Source organism: Diadema setosum, chromosome 9 (assembly GCF_964275005.1).
Source record: "Diadema setosum chromosome 9, eeDiaSeto1, whole genome shotgun sequence".
NCBI classification, from domain to species: domain Eukaryota; kingdom Metazoa; phylum Echinodermata; class Echinoidea; order Diadematoida; family Diadematidae; genus Diadema; species Diadema setosum.
This window is the reverse complement of record NC_092693.1, coordinates 715,800-731,944: the sequence shown is the minus strand read 5'-3', so window position 1 is coordinate 731,944 and position 16,145 is coordinate 715,800. Positions and strand designations below refer to the sequence as shown.

At 36.9% G+C, this 16,145-nt stretch overlaps 2 protein-coding genes across 2 annotated transcripts; one reads left to right on the top strand and one right to left on the bottom strand.

Moving 5' to 3' along the window:
• Positions 1-20: 20 nt before the first annotated feature.
• On the bottom strand, positions 21-8,510 carry LOC140232732 (deaminated glutathione amidase-like). The gene is made up of 7 exons (XM_072312849.1): positions 8,502-8,510; positions 7,109-7,282; positions 5,648-5,803; positions 4,015-4,218; positions 3,315-3,425; positions 1,848-1,949; positions 21-170 (listed from the first exon to the last, which is right to left on the bottom strand). Exons 1-7 carry the CDS (start codon positions 8,508-8,510, stop codon positions 21-23), a joined length of 906 nt encoding a protein of 301 aa, XP_072168950.1.
• Positions 8,511-13,956: 5,446 nt separating this feature from the next.
• On the top strand, positions 13,957-15,545 carry LOC140232731 (neurocalcin homolog). Its single transcript, XM_072312848.1, has 3 exons — positions 13,957-14,068; positions 14,671-14,939; positions 15,360-15,545. The coding sequence occupies exons 1-3, from the start codon at positions 13,957-13,959 to the stop codon at positions 15,543-15,545; spliced, it is 567 nt and encodes a 188-aa protein (XP_072168949.1).
• The last annotated feature ends 600 nt before the right edge of the window (positions 15,546-16,145 follow it).

The window sequence follows — 16,145 nt, the reverse complement described above, 5'->3', positions numbered from 1 at the left end:
AGATTTCAACAGAATTCCACTCAGAATACTGGGTAGAGGTCGGTGCGTCGGTGATCCCAGATAGGCATGCTGGTTCGGACTCTTTGGAGATAGGCCAGATCTACGGCTGCTACAGCCACACTCTCTCCTTCTGAGCACTGTGCTACTACTGCTCCCCAGGGGTCTACAATCTGTTCAAGGTTGGGACACCACATCAGAAATTGGTCTGGGAGCAGGTACTTCCCAACTTTACGGTACACACTGGAGGCCTAACCCTCTCACAACTACTAAACTTAATCCCATTGACAGTGTGTGTGAACATCATTTCATTGAGATTGAAAGAGTTAAGCATGTGAAGCCTGGTACACTGTACTGTTTTCAAGAACTCTCCTAGTCCACAAATTTAAAGGACAAGTTCACCTTCATAAACATAAGGATTGAGAGAATGCAGCAATATTAGTAGAACACATCAGTGAAAGTTTGAGGAAAATTGGACAATCGATGCAAAAGTTATGAATTTTAAAAATGTTTGTGTTGGAACTGCTGGATGAGGAGAGTCCAACAGTATAAAGAAAAAGTAAAGAAAATTCAACATATTTTCACTTTTTTCGCATAATAAAAGAGCACTTGACTTGCCTCTTTCTAAAGGCAATGGGAATAATATTACCCATAACATATGTCAGTAACGAATCAAGGGAATGTGTACTTTTTTCAAAAGATGAAATTTTGTGAAATTCTCCTTATATTTTCCTTACGTTGTTGTACGCATGTGACATCATACACGGCAGTAGTCTTCTCATCCAGCGGTGACTGCGCAAAAACTTCAAAAATTCATAACTTTTGAACGGATTGTCCGATTTTCCTCAAACTTTCAATGATGTGTTCTGCTAATATTGCTACATTCTCTCAATCCTTATGTTAATGAAGGTGAACTTGTCCTTTAAGATATAGGATTTTGCACATGCAGCATTTCACAGTGCAACTACATTGAATGAGAAAAAGCAAATTATGCATTGATACTCTGATGTACTACCAGAATTTCTGTGTTCTCTTTGGGGCTTTTGAAGGGATGTGTATTCAGGTTAGTGGTTAGTGCTTTGTCATGATCAGAAATGGAAAGCTGTAATTTGCATATGTGATGCTGCATCATTTGAAAAAAGAAAAGAAAGAAGTGTAAACTTGCAAGTCTTGGAAATGAATACTTGATGGTGTGATAGTACTGTGATATAACATCTAACCAGTGAAAACATATTCATTCATTTTGTCATAAAAGAACAAAAACAAACAGAAGGAACCTCAATCCAACGGCATTAAATCAAAGCAAATCATAACAAAAAACAAAAGGTAAAGGCTACTCAAACAACAACCTATTTAAGACTATTCCCAGGTATACTAGGGCAGGTGTCTATGGAAAATGTATGTTTTTATAGCAATATCAGCTTGACCTCAATGGGTTAATGGGAAATATGCAACAATGGGATCAACTCAAACCTTGCAGCTCTTGTGGAGAGGAGGGCACAACAGGCTGCAGACTGAGATGAAATATGTCTTGAAATCATATCAGCCATCAATTCATGGTTAAACTATTCATATCTAACAATAAGAACTTTGTCACTTACCATTGAGGAAGCTGATAAACAAGATTATGTTTCAATGAAAGTGATTGAGAGTCCACAAAATATGAAGGAGGTCTTTGAGAGCAAGGTAAAATAATGTTAGATGTAATAATTCCCTCTAGCTATATTACAGGGCAATTCTCATTTGAAGGAAAAAAGCAAAGAAACATAATTCCACTGGAACTGGGACTTTCTGGAAATGAAGGTTACCACTTTTATCGGTTTCATGATAAAGACAGAGTTGCCACTCACCATTGCATGGCCATAACTAGCTCTCCAATCATTGTGTTTACCAGTTTGGGCAGCAGCTACAACATAGCACTGTGTCTCTATGGCTCTACACCTTAGCAGCGGCTGGTGGCATTGATGGAAAAAGAAAACAAATAACAAAAAAAAAAGCCACCCTGTCATCACGTTTTTGTGGGGTTGTGCATATAGACAAGCATAAAATCCAGATTTGGTGATTGAATATTGATGTACTTAATGTCACTGAGTCAGGCATTTAGCTGTAAAACTACTCATATATGAATAACACATCCTAATGAAGACAACAGCATGGAAGTAATGTAATCCAGAATTTTTTCATTTCCATATCATTTTCAAAGTAATGTTTAATGTCAGATGTATTTTCTCATAAATGTTTGGAAGTTAAAATATTGTTAGATATATGGAAAATGTGAGTCACAGTGTGTAGATTGATTTACAATACACTGCACCCTTGCTTAGATTTCAATCACAAAGAGCAAAACCACTGTGGACAGTGACTATGTTATGGCACCATCTGCCCAAGTGTATTTTAGACTGGTCATGAACATGTGAAGTATCTTGTACTAAGTTGTCATCAATGCAAAAAGTATTTTAGACCTGATTATGAAAGTGATGCTGAATATTACCATGCTTGTATGTGTGTTTATCCAAAGATCTACTCCATCAGATCACTTCCCAGCATCAAGAGGATGACATTGATTATACAGTTTCAGAGAACATGATAAGTGGACTCAGTTAATGCAGAAAGATCAGTGAAGCACTGGGTAAAAGTTTGAGGATAATCAGACAACATGTTAAAAAGTTGTACACTTTTAAAGTTTTTGGTTAATTTCCTGTAACACCCTCTCTTAATGAGAATGTTATAGCATTTTGTATTGTCACAACTGTTCAGTCTTTATCCCTTTGTTCTCATCTTTTCATCATACAGTGGACTCCCGTTATAACGAAGTCCTCGGGACCGGCAGTTTTCTTTCGTTGTATCGAAATTTCGTTATAACCGAACAAATAAACAATAAAAATACATAAAGTGCTTAACGTTACAGCCCGAATTTTTACTTCGTTATAACCGGAATTTCGTTATAACCGTGTTCGTTATAACGGGAGTGCACTGTATTTTGTCTTGAATTGGATTCTGTTCATTATACTTCAGTCTTAAAAATGCAAGGAAATTTATTTCATATGCCTATTTAGTTTTACTTCTTCAGCATGTGAAGAATTTTGAATTTACCGTTTCAATAAATCTTTTTCTAAAGTACTTCAAATGACAATCACATAACCCTATAATATGCATCAGAATGGAACACCTTGGCCCTTTAGACAATTAGGCTTAAAACTTCCAGTAACAAATACCAACATACTACCTGCTTATTGGCTTTTCTCTTGGATGTTACTTTTAAAGTGGGTAATAAGATAAAAATGATTGAATGTCACCTCCTTTGTGACACAGCTTACCTCCCAGTGGGCCACTCCTGTTGGGACGGTGAAAGCTGATGGGTAGGTCAAAATCTCTGCACCTTGTTTGGCGAGAGTCAGAGAAAACTCTGGGAAACGTATGTCATAGCACTGGAGTTCACATGGGTATTCAAAGGCATTAAGGAATTTTCATGAAATCTGGACATGCTGCTGAATGATAGCATAAGAGAGAAAAAAAATGTGGCTCTATGAACCATTGACATCACCAACAATAACTACCTGTCCATCTTATTTCCCACAACATAAATCCCTAATTGCTTTACAAAGCCTTCTTGGTATCCTCGCATTTTACCAGGTTCATGTGGGAAGTGTTTGATATCAATCTACAACATATAAAGCATGAATTAACTTCAAAACCCACATTGCTCTCTTTAAGAATGATAAGACACAGCTATCAACAGCTTACTAGATAAGCAACTTCTTTGGAGTACTTATGTCGTAATAATGTATACTCAAACATTCAATTATTATATATCTCGCGTAATTTTAGCTCACACTATCTGAAATCTTCTGATATATCATAAGAAACAAACTTGAGTATCTAATTGCATGTCTTTTAGAGCAGAGAAAAAAGTGATATCTTGACCATTTTATAATTTAAATATTTGACATTTTGTCTATTATTAAAACACAGCAAATTTTCACTGAAAATAAATTGCTAGAATGGAAGAAAGGATACAATGCCCATCCCAACTTTTCCCACTGGTGTCTGGACCGGAGGGACAATTTTTGTGCCAGACTTGACAAACTGAGACTCTTGCAGCTGAACTTGATTCTTTAAGTTGAGAGAAAAGAGATGAGTCTTGGAATACTTTGCTGCAACCTCTCCACTGTCATCTACTATGCAGTGAGTGTTAAGCAACTTGCTGTCATCTTCAGGATTCTAATGAAGTGAAGAAAAAAAAAAAATGGAAAGTTCAATGAGAAAACGTCATTTTAGGGATCTATTCAAATTACTGATGAAGACCAAAATCATAATTTACAGTTCACTTCTTGCTCGTGACCAAAGGATAAGTGGGGGAATAAACATAAAAAGACTTTCGGATGATTTCTGTCTTCTGAAATACCACAGAAGATTGCTTTACACCCAGACAACACAATATACCAACAAATTGTTATAATAAATCACCAATATTAAACTAGATTTCAGTAATTTTCTTATCAAATACATTTCATAGTACCCAGTGGTGAATCCTGGCAGGGGCACACTGGGCACACCCCCCCCCCTTTGATTTTGGTTAAAACAAAAGGAATAAAAAGAAAAAAATAGGGGACCCCTCTAATTTTGTACAGGTGCCCCCCCCCCCCCCCCCTTTACGGAATTCCTGGATATGCTCCTGGTACCCGTCTGTAAGTGTTGATTGTAACACACATAAATTCACATGCCTTTATGTATATTGTTCATAAAATTGAAGGTATGGTATATTTTTGGTTGAGATAAGGAATTGTATCTTAAATTTTTGTGAGAAAATTAGAAACTAAATATGAAATATTACAGAGCATTCAATTCTATGGGGAATTCAAAGTTTGTTTGATGAAAATCGCTTTTGAAATGGCTGAGATATCCAAAAACAAAGTAAAACAAAGTGATCCTAATGAAAGATGGGTCGACCCTATCTTTGACAAAGATCTCTTCGTTTTTGGATATCTCAGATATTTCAAAATCCATTTTCATCAAATAAACTATGCTGCTTTGTTTATATTTCTTAACCCGTTGAGGACGAGTCCCGAGTATACACGGACAGGCATTTATGGGAAATATGTGTTGTAGCAAAATTAGTCCATCCTCAATGGTGATTATCCCACACAAAAAAAGTTGGAAACTTGGCAAAGTCCCATCACACCAAAGCTATCATCCCTTTAACATTTTACGCAGAAATTATTTTCTTGTTTTAGGGCATTCTGCAGCACAAACACATTTGATTTTGTTGGAAATTCAAATATTGATGCAGATGCCATAAGACCTGTTCTTCTGCTTACTTAACAGAATTGTACCCTAGATTGGAGATGAGAAATAAGGTCATCACTAAGGTATGGCCGGCGCCAGATTTTTAAAAAGGGGGGGATGCAGTTTATATTTCTGGTACCACTTCCAAGTTTCGTCAGCTAACAAGTAAAAAAAAAAAGAAAAGAGAAAGAAAGAAAGAAAGAAAAAAAGGCCTTCAGCGCAAGGTGGGAGGCTCTAGCCCCCCCCCCCAACTCCCCCGCAGGGCCTAGCTGTAAAATACCTTCTGCAACAAATTAGAAGCCATGTTGCTAAATGTGTACATGGGGAGAAATAAGAGACATATTTGCAGCATGTTAGAGTTTACCTTTTCATGTAGTCCTCCAAGTGATAGCCACAGATGGTTTTCTCTGGCGATTTCTTTGAAAGCAGCCATGGCTTGCCCTGTGTCTAGCTCAGCACTGCGAACGGATTCTTCGGGGGATTTCTGCACATAATCAGAGCACTCTGGAAGAAACACCATCTGCAATGCAAGTAAAGAAATCATAATGGATTTCTGTCGGTCTTATATATCCATTTCCTCTATCCACATATGCAAGTGATGAAAATGTTGACATTTGAACATCAAGGATGACATGATTACCAGTGGCAGATCCAGAGGGGGGTGCACTGGGCACGCGCCCCCTCTTTATTTTTTGTAAAACAAAAGAAATAAAAAGAAAAATGATTTGATTTTGTAAAGGCGCGCCTCCCCTTTGTGGAATTCCTGGATCCGCCCCTGATTAAATCATATACATGAGTTACATTACATGATGATATATAGGAATATAATAGAGAAATAAGACACCTAGGCCTGAGGATTCATGAGAATGTAGCTCAATTTGATGACATGGATGAATATTCAAAACAGTGTTAGATAAAAAATCAGGAGGTATAAAAGCAGTTATGTGTCTATCAGCCTCCTAGTATAGACTGATATAAGATTATTCACCCTAGGGATGACAAAACATGCACATCAACAATCTAATTTAAGTATTTTAGCATTCATTTCTTTTCACTTTAAAATAAAAATTGCACAGTTCACTGCATAAGAATAACATAGTACCATGTTTGACTGTGGTGGAATCATGAGAAGCACAAAATCCAACTGAAAATGATCTCTAGCTGGACTTTATCATACATATTGATCACTTGTCCCTAATTGGTACACAATTCAATTATATAAATATACACAAGTTATTAAAATCACACTTCTTCTTTGACATATACAGCAATGTGCATGATAATCATACATATATTTGAATTGATGAATTTGATAATATATATATATATATATATATATATATATATATATATATATATAGTGAGCTATAAATGGGTATAAATCATCAATTCAAGTAGGTCTAAATATATATATATCATGAGATGTATAATCTCCTACACATCAAGTTGTATATAGGCCTAGGTCCAAAAAGGAATGATTTCATATATTTCTTGACATTGAGATTTTTCCAAGCAATTATGTTCTTTATAGTCTTTAGCAAACATGCTCTGACATTTGTTATCATTTTCTGAACCTACTGGCTACGTTGGCTACTGACTAACTGATGGCAATTTCTGCCATATATACATATCCCTAGCTTGACCATGGAGGTACTAGGCGAGCTCGCCTAGATACCTCCTTGGCTTGACCAACTTGACCAGACGCCGTTACGTAATCTCTCGCGATCATATGAAACATAACACGCCAAAGCCACATACGTGCCTGCAGCGTAGCTATCAAGCTTGGCGCAGCAGAGGCAAAGCTAGTAAACCCAGTCTTACTTACCCTGGCCCCTAATTTTGACGCTTGTCCCACTAATTTCCTGCATACTGAAATGTTTCGTTCCTTGTCTTCTGTAGCCGTCATTTGGCAAACCGCAATCACAGCTGATTGTGTCATGTCTGCTGCAGTCCGCGTCCGTCCTCTAGTCCCCTTGGCGTTAGTCCCACATGTACGTTTCTGTGACAGGAGGGTAACAGCACGAACAGATTTGGAGAATAACTTTTTGATGGATTTGACGGGTGACATTGAACATGTCTAATGTCTGATGACGCCAAGAATGCGATTTTGCCTAATTAGTGTCAATCAGCACAAAACGCCAGCATGACATAGGGTGACGCATATGTGGGTATCGGTATAGATCGAGTGCACGTACTGTCGGTGTGTAATGTGCCACCACTGACGGGCACCATTCTACCAGTATTCTACCAAGGACAAGGTGGTATACATATCTCCTTGATTCTCCTTACACTTTATTGCCCCTTCCAAAATAAAGTACCCGTGCGTTCTACAGTTACGTTCAGTGAATGACGGACCGTGCCCGAATCACTGGTGTGGTAGGCGTATCATTATATCCATTGCAATCCTCTACGATGGCAGCCTACCCTGTTATTTTCTATTAAAAAAACAAAAACAAAAACAACACACACACACACACACCAAAAAAAAAAAAAAAAAAAAAAAAAAAAACACGCTCATAATGTAGGCCTCGAGCCTTGCAATGTATCAAGAAAACTTAAAAAAGGGAGATAGTATAGAAGCTGTATAGACCTATTGGCCTATAATGGCGGTCTTCATTTTTTTTTTCTGTTTTTTTTTTTCAAGCATTTTCATAATTTCAGTTCACTCTGTGTATTAGCTATTTCATGCAGAAATTGACAGAAACGAATTTCATAGTCAGTCGGCCAGTCAACCAACTGTGCATGCTAATGCCTTTTGATATTCTCTCTCTCTCTCTTATTTTTATTTATTATAATTATTTTATCATTAAGCCTATCGTTATCATTACTTTTTTTTTTTTAACCGTAAGAAGACATTTCAATATCATAGGTCCTACATCTTTGGATCTGTTTTGGTGTGTTTCAACAACACTGCTGGTTCTTTCTATCAAATAGGCCTAATTTGGGGACTCCCTAGAAAATAAGCAGACATTTGCAGTAAATCACATAACAGTCTGGGCAGAGTCCCAGTTCGTATCGGGCAGAGCCCTATCCCATGTAGATTTATTAGCTTCCGTATTAAAGTCGCGAGTGCCTGAGACCATTGAAGTTACATTTCACCTGTTCAGAATTATTAACACATTTACACACACTTTCTCTGAAAAATAACAAAAGAAATGGTTTTATTCTTTGAAGAGGAAACTTTTTCTCTTCCCATCACTTTTGCCACTTTGTCTTACTGCCGTCATCGCCGTTCATCCTCTAACATGCGTGCATTTTTTTAAATCTGTCTATTTATTCATTAATATCCTGTATTTTTCATATATTGATTTATTTTTCATTCGTTTATCTAATTATCTATTTGTTTCTTTATTAATTCATTCTTTTCCATCTCCAACAGAAACATATACGACAGCAACAATATATGACAGAATGAATGAATAGCAGGACATTTATTACATACATCGCATGATTGAATATCTAAAACAGGTCGTATCCACAGTTCGTAGAGATTATCTTTCTCCCTTTGTATTCTGTACCTCTCACTCACAAATGATTTATTTTTTCATTTGTATTTCATTTAGATTTTGTACACATCCATTACATACACACCCATAAATGCACACACACTCACGCAATCTCCCTCTCTCCCGAACTCTCCCTCCCTTCCTCTCTCTTTTTCTCAATTCAATTCAATTCAATTCAATTCAATTCAATTCAATTCAATTCAATTCAATTCAGTTTAATTCAATTCAATTCAATTCAATTCAATTCAATTCAATTCAATTCAATTCAATCCAATCCAATCAATTTTTTAATTCTTTTTTCCCCCAACAAAACATAACAGAATGAATCAGAAATTATGTCATGATAGGCTTACATTCGACTGTGCAACTAGATAAATGGTAGGCCTAGTTAACGAATAAAGATATACGTGCATACCGGCAAAATACAAAGTTATGTTTAAAGAAAAAAAAAATTAAGAGGTTATCTATCTATCCATCCATCCATCCATTTATCTATATATATATATATATATATATATATATATATATATATATATATATATATATATATACATATACATATATATATATATATATACATATCTTATATATATCCATCTGTCTATCTATCTAATCTCTTTCTCTCTAATAAATAGGTCTGAGTACAAGGGTCCTACTGAGTTCTCTGCTAACCCGAGACTGAGATGACGTGATTTAATTTTGTTCTGTGCCAACGGCTCCTGTTCTGACGATTTGTCGTGATAACTGTTGAAACGCCATGGACACTTTGAAATATCGTAGTGCTCTGTGACCAGAGCTTGCTGTTGTTGTTTTTTGTTCCAGATTTCCAGATCTGCTTGCCATCTTGAAAAGAAGAGAGAGAGAAAAAAAATATATATATATATATTCTGTTTAAATTGTCGTCAGGCCTAAAACTGAATTACGATTATCAACTAATTTAAAATATGCCGATCATTGTGTGATTGTATGGATTCTTTTCACGCAGAAAAGCCCAGATATGTATAAAAGAGGTTGACCTTTTTTGAGATCTAAATTCATGGAAGCACAATGCTGAATTGCTATCTGGGCGCATTGATCTTCTATATAGGAGATATCAGATATAGAAAAATTCTGGAGTAAAAAGGGGGCCTGTGTTATATGAGCTTTCTATTCTATAATAGCAGAATCTTCGTAAGAGGCAAAATGGAAAAAAAAAATGTCTCTGACAAAGATTCTGTTAGGATCGAAGGTCAGGCCCCTTTTGAATCCATTTCACTTCACTGGCTTAAATGACTTCACTACTTTATATTGGATGAACATTTTTCAGCAGCTTTGTTTGTTTGTTTGTTTGTTTGTTTGTTTGTTGTTGTGCTTTTTTTCTTTTTTGTATGTAGAAAATTGTCCTACATAGTCTGACTTCATATACCATTTTGGTTTCAGTATGAGTCAACGATGACAATAATGATAACTATTTTCTCCATAGTTTATTAACCGCGAGCGTCATCACAGATCGACGTATACTGCACTCTATGCCTATCGTGTTTTATTGCATTCATAAGCAAACAGTGATACCAATGCAATTCAATGTCAAACCATGTACTCGAAAAGTGTTTGTTTGTTCAGAATAGAATCTCTTGGGAAAATGCCATTTTTCGGTGCTGTCACAAAAAGGTGAAGGATTATCTTGTCATTTCACAACACGTCTTACAGGAAATGGTTATATAATTTCTAATTGTATTGTGACCATTGACGCATTATAGGCACATATCATTTTGATTTCTGCTCGCAAGTCAGGAGCGGCACACTGACGAAATTTCAAAGGTGTCTTCTTCTTGGAGTCACTGTTCAAGCTCTCTGCCAACCATCCAAAAGGTAAGTCAGAATGGATCAAAAGGGAAACGAGGTATCTTATATCTATAAAGCCTTGACTTCGTTAACTATTCTATTTTATATGCTTCATTCTGTTGTTTGATACGGACGGTTCTAGGACTATTTAATCTAATTACCTCCTGGACTATTACCCAAGACCTTTCCCCTGACCGAAGCCTAATCCTATTAATCCTGAACCTAATCCTAACCCTCACTCACTCTCTAGCAACCTAGAAACCTAATCCTAACTCTAATCTTTACTCTAACCTTATCAGTATAACTAGTATTTAGCCCCGGAGTAATTTTCCTTGGGGGTAATTGTCCTGATGCAATAAGGACCTCATGCAAGAGAATCGTTGATAGACTGCACCCCTTGCTCATATTGCCCTGCCTTCTCAAATGTCGTAAGTGCAGAAACGAAACTAAAAACAGAAAGGCTAAGTATTTTGAATATTTCACATTTTTTCTCACCAGGCAACTATAGATTGATATATCTGCTCTCGGTTTATGATGAAACTGGGAAGCTTCAATGTACAAAATAGTTATCATTCGTCGAGAGTTTGACTCTCAAGGGATAGTGTGTTTATAAACGATCTTTTGCTTATGAAAAATCTTGTGTATATGAAGGAAACTCCATTTTATTCATCATCCGCGCCTTAGTCCTGAGTTAATCTCATCTCTTAAAATATCGTCCTCCTATAGTGTTGTCACCATGGTTCGAAGTACAAATAAAATTAGTACCTATTCGTAAACACTTCTTCCGAAGCGCCCCCCCCCCCCCCAAAAAAAAAAAAATCCTCGTAGTTATTCGAAAATTACATTAAACGAGCTTTGTTCTGAGAACGTGACTTCTTCACACCTGAATGCATGGTTGGCACACATAACGTTTCCGACTTTTCGAGATCTGCGCTCTGAACTCTTGAGAAAGTGTACAAAAATCTGCCCAGGTATACGGTGCAATTTAGCGTCATGATACAAGGACCGCTTTGCTTTCAGTGCCATTAGATTTTATTCTTTTGTTTTCTTCAAAAATGATTTTCTTCAAAAATGTTATAGATTTGGACATTACTTATTTCCTTACATTCTCATTACCAGCACCAGCAACAAAAGGAACGGAAGAGATATTAAACAGTTTCAGTTTTGTTTCTGCATTTTTCATGAAAATCATACATGAGTTAAATGTACACATGCATTTTTTACTTTGAACCAAAATTTACGTAACAGATTGGCAGTAAAATGATCGTAATATGCGAAGTATTCAAACAAATGCCGTGAAAACAAACAAATCAACGCTATACTTATTTCCGGTTTGAGAGAGAAAAGAAAAAATGCAGGAGTGTGCCTGATAGTGATTTCGAGTTGTTTGTTTGTTTGTTTTCTGGTTAAACTCAAGTAACATTTTTTTTTCACAACTTCTTCCGAAACAGATCAGATTTCTTAAACACCCTGTTTGAAAAAGTATACAATTGTCTCCTCTTATAGACGATTTTTTTTCCTGACCTCTTGTTTTTATGTGGTGTGCTCACTAACTGTATATCGGTAAACACGCCTACACACAAAGATAAACATCAGAGGGGGATAATGAGATCAATCAAGGTAACATCGGGTGGTAAACAGAATTTCCCATCCACGGCAAAGTCTCCGTGTTGCTGAATGACGTAGACTGACGCCAGTTTAGAAGAGATCAAAAGCAGAAATAGATATGAGTGTGTATGGGATGTTTATTTTTATATAGCAAAGAAATTCAAGATGATACATTTGGTGTTCACTGAAGCTACACCGATTGTTTGCGTATTCACTGCATTACTGAATAGATGATTTCTGTAATATATTCTATGCACTATTATGCACACGGTTAGTGAAGGAAGGAGTTCGTTGTATTGCGGTCAATGCTTGGCGTTTGGAGCTTCACTGTATACGGTTGAGCTTGAGAGAAACGTGTAATGATTGTCTTTTAAAGATCTAAAGAATAACGAGTGAATTCACTCTTTTGCCGTCTTTCATTTAGGTTTCTTTTCATCACCAGGCTATTATAACAGGTAAGTGTAGCACAAAACACATGATCACTGAGAAATCATTCGATTTGACTTTACTGTTGTCCTTGGCAATCTTGGGTGAGCAAGCATGCAGGTGAATAATGAAGTGAATTAATAAAATATCATCATCAGTGCACGAGTATATGTGACCAACCTAATCCGCATCCAATCTATTTGTTCAGTGTACGTGTTTTCTTTTCTCTCTTTATTTCTTTATACGTACCTCATTTAGGCACACTACTTAAACTTAATCATTGCGTGTTCTCCATTAGTAAAGGTCTAACAACTTGCGATATTGTCGCCCTCAATAGATAAAACATACATTTGCTTTTTGCTTTTCTTTGTATTTTGATCAGACCAACGTCTTCAGACGAAACTGAGCCCATTATCACATTTCAATTGCTCAAGACGTACCTGAAACTGCAGTTAACAGCTAGTGTTAAACAACATCGAATAGTGGCCATTTTTTTTATAGTAGGTCTATTCCATTTTTTATTCACATCCTTTACATGTATAGTGAGTAAACACTGAAATGCAGCCACGTGCGGTGTATATTGCAATAATTATACCTGTTAAAATGAAATAAACTTATGAAATAAAATCAAAACGAAATCTAATATAACGTAAAATGAATAACAAGCTGTACAATGACTTTGTTCAAATTATGCAAGATGACACAGTAAGCAATTTAATAGTCTACAATAATGTATCCAATTAGTATCTTAACATGTGATATATAATTCGTAACGATACCAATCCTTCTAATATTACAATGTTGCTGCTGCTATCATTGATGTTGTTGTTCACGAATATCCTAGTCCATTTGTTACTCGAAGTGGCTGTACACAATTCTACTTTTGTGAATTAGAATAAGCCTATCTATCCATGCAGGATTTTTCGGAAGGCCAAAGAGATTGTATGAAGAACCTCTTTGAGGGCTTCCAATCTCTTTCTTTACCCCTTTCTGTACCTATGAGTCAAATGTGCACACATTTGATGCACAAACCTATGGAGAGGAAATCAATGTGGCATTCAGAGGGTTAAGAGTTATCAGGTTTATGAAAGCCCATTCGCGACAGATACGATTTTAATTCTCATATATAGTATTCCATCTGTCTATACGATTTTCATTTTTGATCGATATCGGACATACGCGATACTATCACACAATAATCATCGTAAATGGACATGTGACATATCTGAAAGACAGATGGGTTTTAAACAGCACGCATACTTGCGCCTCTTTTTACTTGAAAATCTGTTCCCAGTTCAACCGAGGAAAGATGGGAAACGCTCCTCCAAGCTACCTGACGCAGGAAGAAATCGCTGACCTCAGATACCACACAAACTTCAACCGAGATGAACTCCAAGCCTGGTATACAGAATTCTTGAAAGGTATCAACGTAGGACCTTATAGCTACATAAAAAAATTCTTCTATCATCCTTTTCCTCTCCATCTTGGTAGCTCCCCTTTTTTGTCTATCATAGTCTTTTCCATCTTCACCAGCTCTTCATCCCCTTCTCATCGGCTATCTTCTCTTCCTAGAGATTTCCATCTTCTTCGCATTGTATTCAATGAGGTAAATATCCCATTGCGTACCTGATGACTGCAAATGCATAATTTCAAAAAATAAAAGAGCATGAACTCTTGATACACGTTTTATAAGTGCTTGTCTGAATGATAATTTGGGAACCGGGCAACTAAGCTTTCGCGTTCTTGTAACGGGTTGCGTTTGGTATATATCCTCTTATGATTCGCTTCGGAATCTATTCCAAAAAGCGAATCATAAGCGAAGGCAGCAACTTATCAAGAAACCCCAAAAGCTACACAATGTTCAACGAACACTAGGTCGCTGGACGTCGTGTAGCTCTTTGGGTTTCTTGATAAGTTGCTGCCTTCTTTGTTGCCATATTATGAACATCTTCGGAAATGGTTTTGGATATTGGTGAAGCAAAGTTTAAACACAATGTTACACATCAGCCTTTGTCTGTCATAGAATTTCCCGAAGGGAGACTGAACAAGGAGGAATTCTGCCAGCTCTACTCCAAGGTTTTTCCCCAAGGCAACCAGACGAAGTTCGTTGATAATGTCTTCCGCACGTTCGACACCGACAAGAATGGCACCATCGATTTCCGCGAGTTCGTTTGCGGTATAAGTGTCCTGTCCAGGGGATCGCACTACCAAAAACTCGCCTGGGTGTTCAGTCTCTACGATATCGACAACGATGGCTACATTACCAAAGAAGAGATGCTTAACATCATAACAGTGCGTTTCCTTTTCACATTCTTTCGTTAACACACACAAAAAGACAAAATCACAGACAAAACTGAGACGGGCTAGGTCATGCAGTGCGCTGGGCTTACAAAAGTTATTATAGTTCTGTAATTCTGTTCCAAAGATTGAAGTACTCATTGTTTCCTCTTGATACGCAATGCAGCCTTAAGCAGACAAAGCGTGACGGGTCCTTACGATAGTACTTACGATAGTTAAAAAAAAATGTCTACAAATTACAAATGTCTGAAATTGCAAGAAACACAGATGGTTGTGGAAATGCACACACCCAAAACTAGCAAAGATGATCCTCACCTTATACTTCAATAACATTCCTGTTCACGTATTTAATTGACATGATGAACCCTCAATAGTATATCGTCACAGTATCAACTATGTTATCTTTATTTGCAGGCAAAATGTAAACTCGTCGTCGAAGTGGACCAGCAGCTGCCATCCGAGTTCAAAAACTTGACCCCGGAAATGATCACGGAGCAGATCTTCCAAAAGGTGGATGAAGACGGTGACGGCAAATTGACTCTCAGTGAATTCCTGGAAGGCGTCACCAACAATCCTGCTATTGTTTCCTTGCTTCATTGAGATAACAGCGAGACCAAAATTATTCTACCCCACCTTTTCTCCCCTCCTCCTCATCTTCAGCGTTTAGGGTCTAATCTCTTTGACTCATTCTCTCGTCAGGATTATGACTTTTGACTTCATCTAGCAAGAATGCTGTTAAGAAAGATCATTTGCATCTTTTGTGGTATCAAGTCAGTGATGGTACGTGTTTGGATGATTGTGAAGTGAGGAAGTAAGAGGCACTTTTCAACGAGGTCACGACTAACAAGAATTAGTTGCAGTGCTCTATGCGATGCAAGAGTGGGTTTATAACAATAAAAATGTGGAATATGATTATATTTATTATCATCATTACGGTATTTCACTCTTATTCATCGCTCTGATTGAACTTTGTCAGTATAAGGCATGAGCAAAGATCTGATAGGCGCAACAACAATTCTTCTTCTTCATGTTCTTCTTTTATGGGTACATCAGCGAAATGCAGGAGAATGCCATCATTAATCAAACTATAACTTTATATCACAGGTTAAGGCATTGATATAATTATAATATGATTCTGGTGGCATTGAATCTCACGAAGTGCGCCTGTGTCGAGGTTATAGCGATGGGGTTTAATTCTTC